This window comes from Mus caroli, unplaced genomic scaffold (genome assembly GCF_978045245.1).
Source record: "Mus caroli unplaced genomic scaffold, Mus_caroli_1 scaffold_18, whole genome shotgun sequence".
Lineage (NCBI taxonomy): Eukaryota > Metazoa > Chordata > Mammalia > Rodentia > Muridae > Mus > Mus caroli.
The window spans coordinates 82,627,032-82,646,379 of record NW_028227273.1 but is presented as its reverse complement, the minus strand read 5'-3'; the positions used below and the strand labels follow the sequence as shown (position 1 = coordinate 82,646,379).

The 19,348-nt window shown below is 50.2% G+C and overlaps 1 protein-coding gene across 5 annotated transcripts in view; it reads right to left on the bottom strand.

Moving 5' to 3' along the window:
- Pde10a (phosphodiesterase 10A) overlaps positions 1-19,348 on the bottom strand; it is a 460,257-nt gene that overhangs the window by 164,814 nt on the left and 276,095 nt on the right. Inside the window, exon 1 of one of the 5 annotated variants that reach the window (XM_021186161.3) lies at positions 17,022-17,937. The exons of the other annotated variants lie outside the window; for them this stretch is intronic. Coding sequence (XP_021041820.2) covers positions 17,022-17,937 — 916 coding nt within the window. Of the gene's footprint in view, positions 1-17,021; positions 17,938-19,348 lie in introns of those variants that run through there. 5 annotated transcript variants of the gene reach the window in all.

Below are 19,348 nucleotides of genomic sequence, written 5' to 3'. Positions count from 1 at the left end.
TTGGTACGCTATCGCACATTTTTCAGTTGACATATGAAATTTTTATCACGAGCTTGAATGGTTGGGAATGAGGTATGTTCCCACATGTTTTCACAGCAAATATGGAGCTGAAGAGCAGTTCGTTCCATTTATGGAGTCTCTCTGCTGCACGCCTTCTTGGAAAGCCAATCTTCGATGTTAAGTCAAACAGCTGCATCAGAATGGCAAGCATAATTTCATAACTCTCGCAATTTAAATACATTCCAAATTGCATGCCTGTGACAGTGTCTCACTTCTATATCACAACACTCAGATAGATGAGTTGACTGGTAGAGACAAGGGTGGACGGACAGATGGACGAACAGACACACAGAGAGGAAGGTAGAAGGGAAGACCTGGGATTTGCCATGAGTTGGTTGGTTTAATAAAGTACTCCCCTTGTCTTGCTGCCCCTGGTCTTCCTGATTCTCCCTTGAGGTCAGAAGCTCTCAAGATTGTCCCATGGCTCAGCACCCTGCGAGTTTCAGCACTTTAGAAAAAGGAACCATATGGTACAATTCTGGGTTGAACAAACTTCCCCGGGACTAAGAAAAGGTCAGCTGTGAAATGGAGAGGAGATAAGCGAAATGAGCCACTTATCTTGAAATCAAGGAAAGTCAGAATTATGGATGCAGTGGGTGGGAAGCAGACTCCAGGGACTATAGGAAGAAGGAAATACATCCAGTGTTCAAGGCTTCTGTGAGGCAACAGGAATGTCTCTCTCACAGCCCCTGTTAATAGTGTACATTTGGAAACTGGTAAAAGTAGATTTTTCAATACCGTCACCCCAAATAAAACAACTGACGTGGAGGTGACTTGGCAGAGATGTTCTCCAGCTCGATGTAAGCATCACTGATGCATGAGTCCATCAACATGTGACATCCTGTAAACCAGACACGGCGTTCCTCTGTCACTTACAAACAGAACCTAAAGTAAAAGCAGAAGCTGTAATTGCTATAAGTTGTTATAGGGTGGATACTGGAAGAAGAGACCAGTAAAGAAGAAAGCTGTCATGAAGACTGAAGGACATGGGCTCCTTGGCTGTTGTACTGGCCATTTTTGTGTCAACTTGACACAGCTGGAGTTATCACAGAGAAAGGAGCTTCAGTTGAGAAAATGCCTCCATGAGATCCAACTGTAAGGCATTTTCTCAATTAGTGATCAAGGGGGAGAGGCCCCTTGTGGGTGGGACCATCTCTGGGCTGGTAGTCTTGGGTTCTATAAGAGAGTAGGCTGAGCAAGCCAGAGGAGGCAAGCCAGTAAAGAACATCCCTCCATGGCCTCTGCATCAGCTCCTGCTCCCTGACCTGTTTGAGTTCCAGTCCTGACTTCCTTTGGTGATGAACAGCAGTATGGAAGTGTAAGCCGAATAAACCCTTTCCTCCCCAACTTGCTTCTTGGTCATGATGTTTGTGCAGGAATAGAAACCCTGACTAAGACAGCTGTGGTCTTTGTGTGGCCTCTAAATATTCCATGTCCTGAGATCCCAGGGAACCTGGACCTGACCTGAGTGAGCTCCTACCTCAGATTCTCCCTGGGCTCCCGCAGTGAGACCAAAGTGGCTTTCCCAGGCTCCTCCTCACACATGGGCCTGGAGAAACTTTTCTGGAAGGTCCAAGAAACCAATGGTGCTTCACTTCTAGAATCTTCAGAAGGGATAATAGTAACTACGATCAAAAGAATCGGGCTGGAGAGATGGCTCAGCGGTTAAGAGTAGTGACTGCACTTCTGAAGGTCCTGAGTTCAAATCCCAGCAACCACATGGTGGCTCACAACCATTCATAATGAGATCTGATGCCCTTTTCTGGTGTGTCTGAAGACAGCTACAGTGTACTTATTTATAATAATAAATAAATCTTTGGGCCAGAGCCAGCAGGGCGACCAGAGCAGGGGCTGACTATAGCTAGCACAGGTCCTAATTTTAATTTTCAGCAACCACACGATGGCTCACAACCATCTATACAGCTACAGATTACTCATATACTTAAAAAATAAAATAATAAACAAATCTTTAAAAATTAAATTAAATTTTTAAAAAAATTAAAAGAGTAAGAACATCACACAGGGGGCTGGAGAGATGGCTCAGTGGGTAAGAACACCTGACTGCTTTTCCAAAGGTCCGGAGTTCAATCCCAGCAACCACATGGTGGCTCACAACCATCAGTAATGAGATCTGACTCCCTCTTCTGGAATGTCTGAAGACATCTACAGCAGTGTACTTACATACAATAAATAACGCTTTAAAAAATAAATAAATAAACAAAATAAAGGCGTGCGCGACCACTGCCCGAAAAATCATTCTAAAAAAAAAAAAAAAAGAACATCACACAGACTTCATGACAAGTCAGCTGTTCTGAGTAAGTCAGTGACCTCTGTGAATAGAACGTTGCTTTCAGAAGGAAAGAGGATACAGGATACAGCAGTGTCCTGTCTCCCGGCCAGTACCACATCACACCCAGAGCATCTAAAGTATTCCTTTGTTATTTTTACTTTTGCTTTTGCTTTGTTGTTGTTTGTTTTGCTTTCTGTTTGTTTTTGACATAGTGTCTCATAGCTCTGGGCTGGGCTTACAATGCTAGACCAGGCTAGCTTTGAACTGACAACCATCCTGCCTCTACCTCCCAAATGCATGAATCTTGCAGTATTCTAAATTCTGCTAAATTCCACACAGGTAGCATGGTTTGGGAACAGGCACATTTTTATATACCTGTTTGTCCTTGTAAAGGGATATTGGACATAACTCTCAGAAACATGAAAATCAACAAAGCAGATTTAGGTGAAAAATTAAAAATTCACATTTTCTAAAAATGTTCTTCTTCCTCTAAGAGAAGCCGACTTAAACAAGAACTAAGCTCTGTGCCCGATTTGGGTGGCACCAGAGCAAAAGACCAAGAGGTCAGTCATACTGGCTGGCTGCTGAGCCAGTGTCTGAGAGGGTGACTGTGTGGCAGTTCTCAGAGTCGGCAGTGCAGAAGAACGATGGCTTCCTGAAGTTCCAAGGGAGGAGGCTGCCTTCTTCAGAACTAGGCAGAAACTCTGGAGCTTGCTATATTTTCAGCCCACTTCTACGGTCAGGCTTAACAGTGGTATCCTGTCTCTGTCACGATAGATTCACCTTTAGCTGTTTGCACTGTGCCTCAGCTACATCCCCTGACCTCTGCTCTCTGCCCAGGAACCCTGGCTAAGCCAGGAGCATCACTGGGCCCCCAGCAAGAGTATTTGGGAGTCAAAGCCAGGTGCTGCCTACAGAGACCATCAGCTATTCTTTCCAGCCCGATGCTGCAATTATCCTTCCGTCCTGCCCAAGGATCACCTCTGTAACGAGAAGGCTGGACCTTAATTAAGGCTGGCACCTTGAGCAATCCTTCTTACTGAAACTGGGGGAATCCCAACACCACTAGAACTAGAGCTACACCATGGTTAGCTGAGAGTTCCGAAAGGTTTGCTTAATGCAGCTAGTTTCTGACATCACCAACCCAACTTCTGAGCTTGCCTGCAGATAGCCTCCTGGCTTCTCCCACTGCAGGAACAGCAGAAAAGTGTCTTTACATAAGGAAGAGAGGAAGCAGGAATAAAGAGAGGCCAAAGCACCCAGCAAGCTCCACAGCAGGTCACATCCCAAAATAAGACCATGACGGGCCTTCGAAGGAAAATGGGCCAGGCTGGCACAGAGCATGGACAATTGCACACAGCCCAGGATGGCCTGGCCTCAGTGAAAACTCTGGCCCCAACCCCACAATGATGTCAGTGATGACGTCAGCGATGACGTCAATGGGGCACTTGCATGAAGTCAGGCAAAAGCCATGCCCTAAGGGATTTCTGGAAAAGCCTTGCTTCTCTCTCTCTCTCTTTCTCTCTCTCTCTCTCTCTCTCTCTCTCTCTCTCTCTCTCTCTCTCTCTCTCTCTCTCTCTCTCTCTCTGTGCAGGACATGGTCATCACATCACCCAGGAATTTAGGGGACAAGCAAGAGGATCTCTGTGAGAGTTTGAGGCCAGCCTGATCAACATAGTAAGTTCCAGGACAGGTAGAGCTACACAGTGGGCCCCTGTTTAAAAAACAACGAGCAAGCAAACAAACAAAAAACAAGGCTGCAAGTCTCTTTGGAAGAGAAGGCACCGAGGCAAACAGACACTCTGAGAAAGCAAGGAGCCGGATTCTGGAGGCAAATTCTCCTTCGACACAGATGTGTCCTGAGGTAGTGCTCCCTACAATTCTGGCATCCAGGACCCACTGGGCAAGCTGCCCCTGGGGGCACTTATTCATCCAGAGACAGCCTCAGCTTCCAGAACAGAGGAAGGTAGACTGGCAGGACAGGACACGGTTACTGTCTTGAGCCCCTGAACCAAGCACAGGAAGAAGCTGGCCACGGCTGTGATGGTGCGCATCGATACACAATTTTTTTTGAGGCAGAAGCAACCAGTGGTTTCTTAAGTAGAGCTAAAGAAGGAAAGGATTCCAAACCATTGTAAAACATAAAAGTGCAGTCCTAATGCAAGTTACTGACAGCTTCCTTCTAATACATGCAAACGAGATACAGCAACGTTCTTAGGGGAATTCAAACGGCAACTTGTTCAAAATTTATCCTCAAGACACATCCTTGCTCTTCTTCAAGTTACAACTTTGCACATGGATAGGACTAATCACGACAGATCAACAAACTCAAGTAGTCTAGAAAATAGCCAATTATAAGAGGACCCATACATAAACGCTAAGAACAAGGGGTCCTGTCCACTGCCTACTTCCTGAGACACATGGAGCCATGTAGATGTGCTCTGCCCCAGGGCTGCCCCTCCCCCATGTTCCTCCACCACACACACACTCCCCTGGGTTTCCACTGAACACACAGCAGGAGGCCTCACAGATGTTCCCAGCTTGGGGCAAAGCCAACTTGAGGCATTCAGAGCTGGGACAGGGCAGAACCAGAGCAGGCTGGAGGTGCAGACTCCATACATGGGGAAATGCCTACCACAACCTCTCTAAATAGCTTGCCCTAAATGGAAGAATTCTAGTGACAATTGCTTTTTTTGTTGTTGTTGTTGTTCTTTCTCTTTCTAAAAATTCTTCCCTTTTAATTTTGAACCCATTTTCCTTTCATTTCTTGCCAAGAAAGTGGAGTTGCTGGACAAGTCCAGCCTTTCCTGCTGTCAGTGTTTCCAGAAGCCTTGCTTCCTGCCACCGCAGAAGCACCTTCCAGGCAAAGCAGAGACCTCAAGCAGCCAGGCTTTGCTCCCACTACTTGGATGTCACCAAGACTGTCATGCCACCATTTAGAGAAGGGACCCAGGATATGACGACAGCTGCTCTGCCCTTCCTCTGGACACGCATCACCTTCCTTGTCTTCCCAATGTGAGCAAACACAGCAAGTAGCCCACACAGGTTGCTGTCCCCAAACTCTGCGCTCCAGCACCTGCTTGATGGTGGCATAACGCACAGACACCGGCAACTTGTCAACACCTCGCTTTCCATAGGTTCTTAGAGAAAGGTTGTCAGCCCTAGAACAGAAGGTCCAACCAAGACTAAGCTGTCCATCAACAAGGAAGGAAAGGGAGGAAGGGAGCAATGGTATGTTGTATTTCTGCCAGATTGGAGTTCAGATACAAGAAATTGGAACAGTTTTGAGTCTCAAAAAATTAGGAAAGATAAATTACACACACACACACACTCACACACACACACACATTCAAACATAAAACAAAAGAAAAATTCAAAAACAAGTTAGAAAAAAAAAAAAAAAGACGAGTTTCCTAATGGCAACCCTTTTTGGGTTTTCGAAATGGCAACCCTTTGACAAACAGAGCAGACCAGTTCCAAAACACAGAAGGTGCCAAAACTCTCCTGCAAAGAGAGCGAGATCTGTAAGAGGTAAATTAAGGCAGGACCCTAATATTATTCATCAAGAGTAACTTCTAGAACAAAGGCATTGCCAGGGGTTCGTGGGAGCCTGTGTAGAGAAAGGGCCAGGTTTCCCATGGCCAGGAATAGCAGGGAGAAAACACTTCTGGAGACACATGGTTCTGCCCCCAGGTCAGCCCTGGGGAGGAGTGTGACACCCACAGGAGAGGTTTGCAGGGGTGGAGGAAGGTTGATGTTCAAAAAAAAACAAAAAACAAAAAGTTTCTCACAAAACCCAGTAAGTAGGAAGGAAGTGGCGGCTAAAATAAAACCAACGGGTGGACGAGACGGAAATAATATTAAGTGATAAGACAAAGAAAAATGTCAACATTACAAGCAAGACACCGGAAAATGAGAAGGGTGGTCATCCAAACCAGGGGCCTGGGTGGGGGAGGGGAAGAATCTCACGCACTCAGAGAAACCCAGAGCCTGAAGTAAGAGCAGAGAAGAGGTTAGGCAGGAGGATGTGGATAAATCAATCCTCAAAGCAGGGGCTGGCTATGTCTTTTCCAGCCTGGAAGCTTTCTCAAGCTCTCCTCTAGATGGCTAGCCCCTGGGGAGCGCTCAGTGGCTGCCACTCAACTCAGCACCAGCAGCTGGAGAGTGGCAGGCACAAGTGCCCTCTGCCTCTTCCCCCATGCATATCCACAAGTTGCTATCACAAGTTGCTGTCAGTACAGTGGCTGGCAATGAGTAGGACCCCATTCAGACAGATCCTTAGGAGCTAGAACCAACCAATTTGCCTACATTTCACCCACTCTAGAAGCGCAGCCACGCAGAGCCTACAGTCGCTCGATGAAGACTCTCCATTCCTTGCCAAACACAGTGATTTCTACCAGCTTAGCCTGACTGGGCAGCCCTCCAAACATCTAAGCAATACTTGACACTTTAAATCCAAAGCCAAGGGCTCTATCAGTCAGAAATACACCAAGGCAGAAGTACCTGCTTTGGTTTTCACATTGGTGTGTGGCATAAAAAAGGAGCTGACACTTGAACGGGAAGGATGTTGTTTTTTTCCTTTTTTCTTTCTCTTTTAAATATTCCTGGCTTGACATTTCAAGAAGACAGAAAGCAACTGAGGAAATTTCAGGTGCTGAGATAAAAAACCTGAGGTCAACAACAACAACAAAAAAATCAGCCTCAGCAGCCACCAGCCACTCAGGGTTAATCACACTGCATTTTGGCACAGTCTCACGTATGATTTCTGAATGGGTACTAACCAATAGAAACCAGGTCACGTTCAGGTTGAAATCTCCCTCGGACTCGGTTCCCATTTATGCAAAGCTCACATCACACTTTCGCCGCCCCCCTACCTCCTCCCCTCCCCCCGCGCGCCCAATACTGCCCAGTAAGGCCAACTCAATTTCCTTGTGAAATTAGAAGCAAATCGGTTTCTTTTGTCCTTTCTAACTCGAATGGATCCAAGAGTGCATGTGTGCGCATGTAGGCATCCTCCTTCGCTGATATTTTGCTGTTGCTGGTGTTTTTGTTTAATGTAGCAGTGTATTCAGTTTTACTGCTACAAAAGCAACTTAACAGGACCCTCCAAGAGGACACTCAGAGTCCCACCCTGCACTGTGTGTCGAAGTCACTCCGATAGCAGCATCTAAATGATATAATCCCAGGTGAACAATTTATTGGTTTACTGGATACATACATTTTTAATACTGATCAATACTGACAAATTGCCCTCTTCAAAGGCTTTGCCGATTAGCACTTCCCACAGGAAGTTGTAAGAGGGTTTGCCTCAGCATAACCACCACCCGTGTGCTATAAAGCGTATTAACCCGTGCAGCAAGGGCAGATGAAGATGGCAATGTTTTAAAGTGCAGGCCTACTCAGGATGAAGCTGAACGCTGTCTCGGGATGTGTGTTCGTCTTGAAGGAGCCGTTCATTTCTCCTCTTTTCCCACACACTCTCTGCTCACGTCCCTGGGTGGGTGTTCCTAAACTACTTCAGATAGTACCTTGTGCTAAAGGACGGGTAGTTGACTCTTGCTTGGATAGTAGCAGAAAGTGAAAAATCATTTGGCTATTCCCTTGGAGTGGATCCCTGTCTAGAGCCATACAAAAGGAATTTCTCTTGTCTCCTTATTCAGTCAACCCTTCCTTTGACTACTGCTGGAATTTAAAATGCCTCCCCTAATCTAAAAACAGAAAGAATTTCCTCATGGTGTTATCTATCTATCTATCTATCTATCTATCTATCTATCTATTCTTATGCTTTCCTCCTTTCAATATTAAATATATTCACCATGTAGAATTTAATCTGAGCCTACTGTGTGCAGGATGATCTCATTTTCTTCTGAGCAAATACTCTCTTGTCCCCAGATCATCTCTTCAGCCATCTATCCTGTCTCCTACCATATAAAGTGGGGCACATGTGTTCCTGCCTAGCTCTGGGTCTGCTGGACTGTCTATCTGCCTGTCTGGGGCCAGCAGCATGTTGTTCTAATCACTAAGGCTTTATATAGTCTTAAATAAGCCTTAAATATTAGATGATACGGTTAATCCCAAGAAATTGGAGTATCACCCTAAAAAAAAAAAAAGGTGACTGGCTAGATAAAAATGTTTTCATAAGCAAAATTCTGAAGCTGTGTCATGCAGAAAATCTCAAAGTATATGTGACCCTTGGAATAGCAGGTAAAAGCCACCATTACTACGTCTGAGAACCACAGCGATGGGTCTGCAGGACAGTACTTGGCCTTCTTTAGGAAACAGCCAGAGTTATGATCAGAAGCACAGATGCCAGGGTGGTGGCGACATCTGCAGTATCATCCCTGCAGAGGCTGAGGAAGACATGATGTTTGCTGGAGTTCAAGGCCAGCTGAGGCAAAATGGCCCTGGCTCCCACTCAAGAATGAAAAAAAAAAAAAAAAAAAAACCAATACACCAATGCATTACGTCATACACACTGCACTGCTCTGCCTTGGGCTGCACTCCTTCCTGCCAGTCACCTCCTTTCTTGCCCATTGGTGCTCTGCATGTAGAACGTTTTCTCTCACGGAACTTGCCAACTCTAAAAAGTCCAAATCTGTTTGTGTTTGATCAATAGCTCATCATCTCCAAAACACACACGTGGCAATATTTCAGCACTTTCCATGCAACACTTTTTTTGTCTTGGCAATGCAGGAAATGTTTTCATCAAAGTAACAAAGGCTCTTGCCACAGCCCAGGGAAAGCAAGCTGAGGCTACCCAAATGTGGACCACGGGGCTCCCTCCTTCCTTTGGACTCCTGCTGCCTGTTCCCCATTGACCTCACTGCGTGTCAAGTATTGTGTTCACAGTGACGCAAAAGCCTGGGCGCTGGTGCCAAAGAGTGTATTTGGATTACATGGAAAAAAAAATGAATAGAATGAAGTTTTGAGTACTGGAGCAAAGCTCTGCAGCCACACGATTTCATTGTTTCTTCTCTTTTAGGAAAATTAGCTCTGATAAAGGGCTATTTGGCTAAGATTCTTCCACTTAAACACCCTCCCTTGTTTCTTCAATAGACTGCTTGGAGCTGTCCTGGGAGGATGGATAAAGAGTAGCTGAACGAAGCATTGGCCCAACCCTAGAGACAGACAAAGACCTGTGAAATCCAGATTCAAAGAGGGACGATCTGCTCCAGGACACACAGAAGCACAGGAGGACCTAGACAGACCTGGGAAGGACAAGAGACCTAGACAGGTAGCTGTCAGCACAGAGAAAGTCCTCTGGAAGAGATGGTGCAATGACACAATGTCCCTTGTCCTCAGTCCCCCACTCTCTCCACACAGCCCTGCTGCTGTGCTTCCTCAATCCTGGCTTCCTATATCCACCTCTGGACCCTGCTCAGATCCATTCTTCTTTCTGGAATCTTCCTCTTGGTCACCTCTGCAACCCTCAAATTCTCCCTCCTCCAAGACAGCACTCGGCTGTCACTCCGTGGGTCATGGGTCACTTCTCATTAGGGTGTTTATGAGCGGTGCAATAGGCAGCTTTCTTGCTCTGTGTGATCTTGAGTAGAATCACCTGCCCCTCAGCTCCTGTCACTCTTCTTGCCCCCAGTAGCTGTCTGCTTCCTAATCTACTGCTTTTCTCTCACAGCTCCCCTTCCAAATGTCGCAGGTCACTCCCCCACACCCATCTAATTGCGGGTTACTAAGCGCCTCTCCCAAGCACCCGGGAGACCTTCCACACCCCTGCCTTTCTCTTCATGGACGCTGTAGCGTACTTACTTCCCTTCTCCCTGTTCCCTGAAAGCTTTCTCAGGCCTTGCTCTCCTGTCTAGCTTCCTCCAAAGGACCAAAATGCTGGACAACTAGAGTAATGGAAGTTAGCACCTGATGAAAGTTTTCTTACCTACTCATTGCTCCCGACGTGAGTTAGCAACAGCTACAACATGGCTCCTCACCTTCCCCTCCATCAAAAACATTGCCTTTTGGGTCTCAGCTTTCCCAGATCCCCACATGTCATCCCACCCTGTCCTCCTCACCTCACAGAGCTGTTTCTTCATGTTGCCTCGTTCTTCAAACCCCTGGACTTCAGTAGGTAAGCATTCTTAAGCATCTCTGGGATGAAGCCCACCATCAGCCATAGCCACAGGGGCTCACTCCACAGGTCTGCTAGTCACATGCTGGCCACTGGATTTCACTTGATCTCAGAGGCTCCTCTTTGAGTGCCACAGTGTGTCTGTCCCTTGTCACCTACAGATGCTCAGTCCATTCCTGCCTGATGCACTCTTCCATTTTTCCCTGCCCCCATCAAACCCATCCTCTGCCCTCAGTCCCACTACTCACTTGGGAATCCTCTCCATCGTCCCTTCAACTGCTGCCTCAGCACTAGGGGATCACGATTTTCATTTCTAACCCACTTTAGGCCAGCATCCTACTGGTCCATGCTCTCCTCCCACATCTCAGTCTTCAGAGTAGAGAGACACTGCGCCATGATATCCTTCCTTCTGCAACCAAGACCATCCATTTTTTTCCTCAGAAGTTCCAGATCACACAAAGCATCCACGGACTGACTCCCTAGAGGGGAATCAAATGTCATGCCTCTTTTTTTCTTCTCCAGCCTTAGGGATGGTAAAACTTTACCTAAGTGGTTTTGTTGTTGTAGTTGTTGTTTTAAAATCTGCTATACCTTGAGCATCTCCATCTCACTACTGCCAAACCTACCAAACCTGCCTTTGCCTGCGTATTTCCTCCTCTGGGCCCCTTACCAGTAACCAGAAGCCAGGAATGCATTCCCCATAGCAACAGGCATTCAGTGCACTTGATACCACAAATACTTGAGCCCTCAACTACGATTCATGCCCACTGCTGTCCCCGGATTCGGTGGCCTCTGTACACTCCCTTCCCAAACAGCTCCAAGATTCATTTCCCAAACTACACTCAGATGAGCCTTCAGGATATAAATCACAGAAGTCTGTGGCTCATAACTCCCCCTGGTATATAGCTCTGTTCTGGCCAATCTACAGGCTTCATCACATACCAGACATCTGGGCTGCAGGTCCCAGCTCCAGCTGTGCAGCCTTTACTCTCCTCCTCCAGCTCAGGGCCCATCTGCCGGGCAGCTCTTCTCTTGACTGCTTTCCACACCATGGCTGCTCATGCTACACCACTCAGATCTCCTTCCAGATTGACCTTCATTCACAGCCCTCTTGTATGAAGTCTCTGTGTGACCCTTTGATGTGTTTTGCTTATTCCCTTCGGGTAGCTGCTCTCTACACCACTAGAGGGCAGTAGAGAGCAGGTACCACCCAAGCCAAGAATCCTACAACCTACAAACGTTCACAGTACTGACTCCCAACCCAATCATACCCCCACCCCCACCCTCAGCCTTCCTAACCAGGAACCATGGTATCCAATGTCTACACAGCCAACCATCATGTTACCTATCCCTCTTGCCTCCACCTCCCTGTGTGTCGTCATGCACAAGGTCCAGCTTTGTCTCCACTGCTGAGGACCGCCACAGAGACATAGCCTCTGCTCCACCTTCACCATGGAAGGCCTTCTGGCTTCCCTGCACACCCGTCTAGGAACACAGAAGACTGTCCTTGAGCACAGGCCTGTGACTCCTTTCCCCTTGGCTGGTTAAGCTCCTGGCTATGACTTTTAGAGGTGCCTTTTTTTGCCCAGTAGGTTTTCCTGGGCCTTCTGCCAGGTGAACTCTCTCCCCTGCTTCCTCCAGACTTGAGCCTGACATCCTATGAAACACCAACAGGGTCTTCCAAGCTGGGGTCTGGTCTGGCCTCCTTCTGAATCTCCTTGTAGCTCTGCTGAGAACACGGGAGCAAACCTTACCCTCTCCTGGAGCTATAGCCCCATGAGAACCAATTCTGCAGAACACATTTGACTGCTGGGCCACTAGAGTTTAGTGTCAGCTCTGGGTCCAAGGCCACGTGTGCCCAGGTTGCAGATGGATAGCATGCCTCTTCCTCGTACATGGCTCTGCTTTATTGGCACCGTGAAATTTCCTATACAAGCTGATAATGTAGCTTCGTTGTTATGAGTCTACCCCTGTCTATGCCTCAGCATCAGAACAAAGATAAGGCCCTGCCCACAGTCCTCTCCAGCCTGCCTTCTAGAAAGTAAGCCAGATGGCAGGCATGAGGGCAGGGTCGTAGCAGATACACTGGCCAGGGCCATTCTGGGCGCCAGCATTGCCTTTGCCACAGCCATAGATTCCCTGCCCCTAAGAGTTCTTCTCCAGACTCGAAAAAAGGTTTTCCTCCATTGCACGGACTGTGTTATACGCAGGGTGGCAGTTGTGCTGGTTGGCACACTATTCCCCACACAAGATTAACCTGTCTGCTACTCAACATGCTTTGCTTTGTTTTAGGACACAAAATGTTTTGTGCGGAAAAAAAAAAAAAAAATACCCTCCAAGAGCAATGTATCAATTTGAGATAGAAGGCCTGTCTTCGGATTTTCTAGCTCTTTCTCATTTAAACCTTTAGGAAATTCCTCTGTCCACATAGGTTTATTTCAAATTAAAAGTAGGATTCCATGGATTGCCTATTAATAATCTAAATAGTATAACACCACCCAGTTTAAATAGCTTTGCCCTTTGGACTTCTGACCTAGCCAAGAACCAGCTCACCCCTCCATGGATAGCTGATGACGTTCACTGCCCACACCCAGCCTGGCAGGAATTCACAGCATGCTATTCGGGTCACCTTTTGGGGCACCCGTGTCTCTATGCCAGGTCTTTGGGGAGTAAAGAGTCATCTCTACTCCCTCCACACAGTTGTGTTGTAGAACATGTGGGTCCTCTCCAACAAGCTGTGAGTTGGGTCTTGACTGAATGTAGACCCATGGTGGATGCAGGCAGTGCTGGGCCTTGAGTCTGGTTTTCCTCTGTGGCATCAGCTTCACAGAGCCTATGAGAATACCCTGACTGTGACGCCTGGTGCTGTCTGGAGTACTGAGTGCATTTGCTCTCACAGAGACCATATTTATCTCAGTGTATCCTGGCATCAGCCACGCAGTCCTCACACCCCGGGGAAACAGTTTAAGAGTGGCGAGTAACAGACTCACAAGTCCTACAAAAGTACACTCACTGGGATGTTTGAGAAACATACAGTAATTTGCAGTAGGAAGGCATTTACACTCTGCATTCACAAACCTCTCTGGTCTTAATTTCCTTTGCTTTCTCCGTATCGCCACCCTCCATGCCTCCCCCATACAAATACACACATGCAAACACACATACAAGCACACACATACACACATACAAATACACACTTTTATTTTTATGCATGGAGCTCTTTCTGTTCTTTACTGTAGTTAACTCATAAAAATATAGCACACAGAGAGACACGGGTGGAGAGGTATTTGTGGCTTGGGATTCTCATCCCTAGAGCTGTATTTTTCACAGGTGTGTCTCCTGCTCTTCCCAGGCAAGGCCTCCTCCAGCCATGCCACAATGTATCACAAGGCTGACTAGGTAGAATGGACAGCCTGTATTTGTTACAGGAAGTTGGCTCTAATTCCCATTGGCCTGCAGTGTGACCCACCCCACCCACAATGCAAAATGAACCCAGAGGATGCTCCAGGACAACTGTTGTCTTTCCCTGGGCAAGATTTTTCTACTTAATCAGCAACTCTCCCAGCGGTAGAAAGGAAAAGCAGAGATCTAGCGATCTGACAGAGAACAGGAAATGATATGAACTCGGGAATGGCCTGATTCAGACAGAGGAGCAGTATCAGGTGGGAAGCCCATGGACCACTTGCAGCAATGAGCATCCATACTGAGCCAACTCCTGCCCGGGAGGCTCCTTCTCACCTTGACCTACTAACCCACTATAGATCTGTGGCTTCAACATGCTTAAGCGAGAGGGACCAGCTAGGGCAGGATCCGTACTGGCAATGGTAGCAGGCAAGTGTCTGCTCAGCGCATGACCAGGTAAGCCGTAAAACAGAACAAAACAGACACAGGATAAGGCTATTGCCCTCCTACACAGGGCTCCCTTTCTCACAAGAGAACTGTAGTATGCACTTGTCTAAGTAGCATCTGGGCTCAGCAGCCTGCACATGACGATTTGTTTGGCTGACAAAGAGATCAAAGTAAAAGAAAGCTCCGACACAAGCCCCACAGGGATACATCTGATTACCTCTGTGCATTTTTGTGTCCTTGGAGAATACACAAGTTCCTTCCAAGAGGCTTTTTTTTTTTTTTAAAGAAAAACTGCCAAATTTCAGATCCTTTAGTGTTTAAGACCCAGGTGGCCTGCTCTTTGGCCCCAGACAAAAATAGAACCCCTAAAAGTATGTGTTGGGGGAGGGTAGAAGTGGAACATAGATCAGCCTTTCCTCCAGTATCAATCTCATCCTCTCCTTTTGAGTTGGGGTGTGTGAGAACAGACTGTCTACAAGTACCCTACTGCTCTCATTGTATCCCAGAGCTACAGGAGCCTTGTTCTTAGGAACTGGAGTGAGCATGCCTTAGCAGGGATAGCTTGTCCTGTTTGGAATCATGTACAGAGTAGATCTCTGAAAGATAACGCCCTCCCCAGGATAGGGTTCCCCAAGATAACTCAGATATCTCTCTGGAACTGCTCATCTTTGTTCGGAACCATAATTTCTACTTCGATGCCAGCCCCACCTTAGACAAAGACAGCACCTATAGATCCATGCACACATACTCTCCAAAAAGAGGGGGAAAAAGTGTTCCAGCCAAATCTCCCTCATATATGTGACATTTGGCACTGTCAAGTATGGTGGCCTACAAGCCTATGCTTGAGCATGCCTAAGCACATACGTGTGCACCAATTGCCAAAAGAGAAAACATACTTATGTAGTAAAGGGGAAAAAATGAACTGTCTAGGAGGCAGAAGACCCCGGAGCCAAGCCCAGTCATAGGCCTTAGGGTTATTCCAACAACCCAAGAGTCTATGGGCCCCACCTTCTCCCATCACCTCCAAACCAGGGTCAATCCATGGAGTCCCTTTTGGAAGGTATGGTCTCTGCCAACCACAATCTAAGAGAAAGAGTACAAGCTTGTACGAAGATGCGCCATGTGCAGCACCCATAAATCACATATATAGGGATGGGGGAAGTTCACACCTGGGGGAAGCCTCGGGCTTGGAGGCCAGCTGGGAGCATGGAGTCCACACCCTTCAAGGCAATTGAGTCAACAAGCAAGTCTAAGCAGAGATTTGCTGAATACTGCCTGCGGGTGTGTGAGTGGCCACTGGGTCATGTGGCTACTGTGGACTGGCCCAGGGCCAGGGAAGCAGGATTGCGGGAGTCAATCCAGCCAGAAGGGAACATGGTCACCCACCTGGTGGCTAGACTCTTAAGGGGCTCCTGGGTACACACCTAGACCAGCCCTGAGGAGGGTCTCAACCCTGACACCCCATGTCCCTGCGCGGAGGTCCACTCCCGTAGGAGTGAGTGGTACTTAGGAGCATTAGCAAGAAAGCTCATTTACAACCTGGCAGCTTCTGCCTGGAGAAAGCTAGGCAAAAAGCGCGGCTTACCAGCGAGAAAGCAGACAAAGGCTCGGTGCGCACGCGGTGGACTGTGGCACCAAATCCACGCTCAGGGTGGAGCAGATGCCAGAGTCTCACCATTTCCCACGGATGTGCCCTCTCAGAGCACAGACTCTCCCACCAGGTCCCGCCTGGTCCCTTTCCCGCCCCGGTGTTCTGGTCCTCACCCTGCTCACCCTCCATCCACAACAGCAGCGACTCCCTCCTCTGCGCGTCTGGAGCTTCTTTCCTAAACATCGTCTGCCTGCCAGCCTCCTTCCTTCCAGTGAAGCTGCTTTTGACTTCTTTGCTCAATCTTGTCCCCCTCCCCCTATGACACGCCCTCTGTTGCCCCTGCCCCAGAAGGCTTGCAGCCCTGCACCCGGGAGGGGCAGGTCAGAAAGGTCATGCTACAGTTGTCCCGCGGGTCCAAAGGAACCAGGGGTGCCTTTTTCTTCTATGCTAACGCCCCATTGTTCCTTGGCTTTCTTCACCCACCCATGCACCAGCTCCCCAGAATCTGCGTGAGGTGGGCTGGGGGGCGGGGGGGGGAAAAGTGCTGCGTCCTTTTCACGAGGGTGGGTGCACCCAACTCCATACCACTGGTCCCCGAGCCAGAACACAGTCACTGCAGGCTCAGGCACAGCCCTCTTTCACATTTGGAATCCTGAGCTTCCTGAGCCTTGCCTATCCCCATGGCTGCGTCAGGAATCCAGCGGTTTAGATCCCCAGGACCCTCCAGTGGAAGGAAGCATATATACTCCAGCCAAGTGATCACAGGCTAGAGAGAAATGTAGCGTAATCGGTGACAAACTTGATGGTCTAAATCATGAGTCCGGTCAGTGTGGCTAGGGACAGCTCTAGGGAAGCAGGTTAGTTTCTAAACGTCCGGCTCCAACACCCTCCGGGTCACGCTTCCTCTGTGCGCACGCGGGGCTGGGGAAAGCCCGGTGTCCCTACGCTAATGGGCGGTCCCGAACGTCCCTGAGGTGCCACCAGCTTCCTGAGACTCACTGTCCAATATTGGTCTGGTACACACACACACACACCTTGCAGACTACCCACCACCATAGCAGCTCCCTCCCCACCCCACGATCTGAACCCCCATTTGTCCCCACCAAGCCAGAAAACCACCCCGGCCACGGGGAACGTGGGGCCGGGCCACTTACTGGGGCTGAGGAAACACTCGGTCAGCCTTCGGAAGCAACTCGCATTGTTAGAGGGTCCATCTTCCATGTCGGAGCCGAAGAGCAGCGGCCAAACGGTGGCAAGGGGGAGGGCGGCGCCTCGGGGCCGCCACAGAGTTCGGCCACCGGCCGCAGAGCCGGGGCCGAGGCCAGGGCAGCCCCCGCCGGCGCCCGGAAAACCCGAGGAGTCCGCGCGGCGTGCACCCGGGTGTAGGGGAAGCCGCGGCGGCGGAGATGGCCGGGGCCCGGCGCGGGCTGGGAGCAGCAAGCCTTGAATCGCAGGCGAGAGGAAGAGCCGCCGCCGCCCGCCGCTGCCACCGCTGCTGCCACCGCCGCTGCGGTGACTACTGCCTGGGGGGACGCTCAAGGGAGCTGCCTCTTGTCCTCCTCCTCCGCCGCCGCCGCCAGCATCGCCGCCGCCTCCTCCTCCTCCTCCTCCAGCCGCCGCTGCGCCCTCCCTTCTCGGGAGACGCGCGGGGAGGTGGAAGGCAGATGAGGAGGGGACAAGAGGGGGAGGGGGGAGGGGGGGCGGCGGCCAGAAGTACCAGGAAGATGAAAAGGAGGAGGAGGGGACAGGGGAGGAGAAGGCAAGCGCCCAGGGAGCACGGGCCGCCACCCAACCACAGCCTCCAGCACGAAGAGCGGAGAGGGCGCCGGGGCCCCCAGTGGGGCTGGCGTGGCCTGCGGGAGACAGGGACCGGGACAGGGGCGGGGGCGCCGCTAGCTCCTCCCGGCTGCAGCCAAGCAGCTCCCGGGCCAGGCTCAGGCCCACTGTACTCCGCCCGCTGGCCGCGCCGCGCCGGGGTTCCAGAGGGACTTGGACACGGCCGGGCTCGTCCCCAGACTCCCGCAGTGGGGCCTGGGGGTGGGGAGCGAGCCGCTCCTCCGGGCTAGCCATGGCCCTCCTCCCCAGCCTGCAAGGGGGGCAGGCGGGAGGGCGCGGCGGCCCGGACCCTGCGGGCTCCGCCCCCGCAGCACCGGCCCTCCCCGCGACGCAGCCCAGGCTCTGGTCCGGTCCGCCTCTCGGGTCTTGGGTGCCTCTCCGGCCCGGGGGTTCACATCGTGTTCCCTTTGGGATTCAAGAGGACCCCGGGCGGGGGGACGAGTCCCGATCGCTGCGTCCGGGTGCGGGCTGGTACGCACGATCCGCGTCCTTCCCGGCCTGGCGAGGCTGCCGGGACGCTGCCTGCGGGCGTGGCGTGGTGTGTGCAAGCTCGGTCCGGCGCCTGAGCCGCGGCGGCTGCTCCAGAGCAGCGGAGAAAAGCGCCGCAGTGCCGCTGCCCGTGGAGGCGGCGGTGGTGGCAGCGGCAGAAGACGCCCACTGGCGGAGCAGGCGCTCCCCAAACCGCCACCGCCCGCGCCCACGTTGCGCGTCCACTGAGACTCAGGTCCCAGCACCCTGGCACTCTGCGCGTGGTGTGTGCCCCTGGCCCGCTAGTCTCCCTGGAGGTGGCACATCTGGATCTGGCGTTCCAGATGCTAAACCCACAGCCTAGCCTCTGTTCCAGCTGTGTGCAAACCACATCCGCCTGTGGGCGGGTGACCTGATCCAGGGAATCCTTTCTCCAGCCCCGCAGTATCAACAGAGAAGGCTTTTGGTCAGAGCTCCTGGAGGGGGGATTCAAATTTGGACATTTAGCAAGTTTAATATCAAGGCAGTGTTCCCATTAGAATGTCTCAAAAGGCGGTTCTTTCCGGGACTGCCTTGCCAATACCCACTTTAAAGCGAACTTTACGTATGTCAGTCCACTTTGTCCTGGTGGGTCTGGAAGATAGAAGGAGCAAAGTAGGGTTCGCACACGAAATGTAAAGAGTTCATTGCTTTAAAACCCAGAGACCATCTGTCACCAGTGGCTTACTTGGGCCCCCTATTCCTTCAGCAGCCTGGAGTCCAGACCGCTGCTGTAGAAAAAGTCTGGCGCAATGGGCGCTGCAAACAGGAACTTCGAGAGTTGGGAGAAGCTGAACTAGCCAAGGAGCGCGGGTGCAGGTGTTGGCGATCCTGCCCTTACCGACTCCCCTCGACCATCTCTGCACACCCAGTTTGAGTGTCCTGGTTGCCTCTTGGTAGAACAGTCAGTGTCCTAAAGACCCACAGCCCAGCACCTAAGCTTATGCTGCGGTGCAGCGGCTTGGCTGATCCAGGGCTGGAACTCTGACCATGAGACCTGCAGGGATGGGCAGGAACAGTTTCTCCTCGTCGCAGTTTTCTTTTTTATTCAGATGTTTTTCATGGTTTTGGTTTGCAGTGAATTCCACATTCTTCCGCAATACACTCTTTATCCGGACCCTTTTCTTTTCTCCTGATT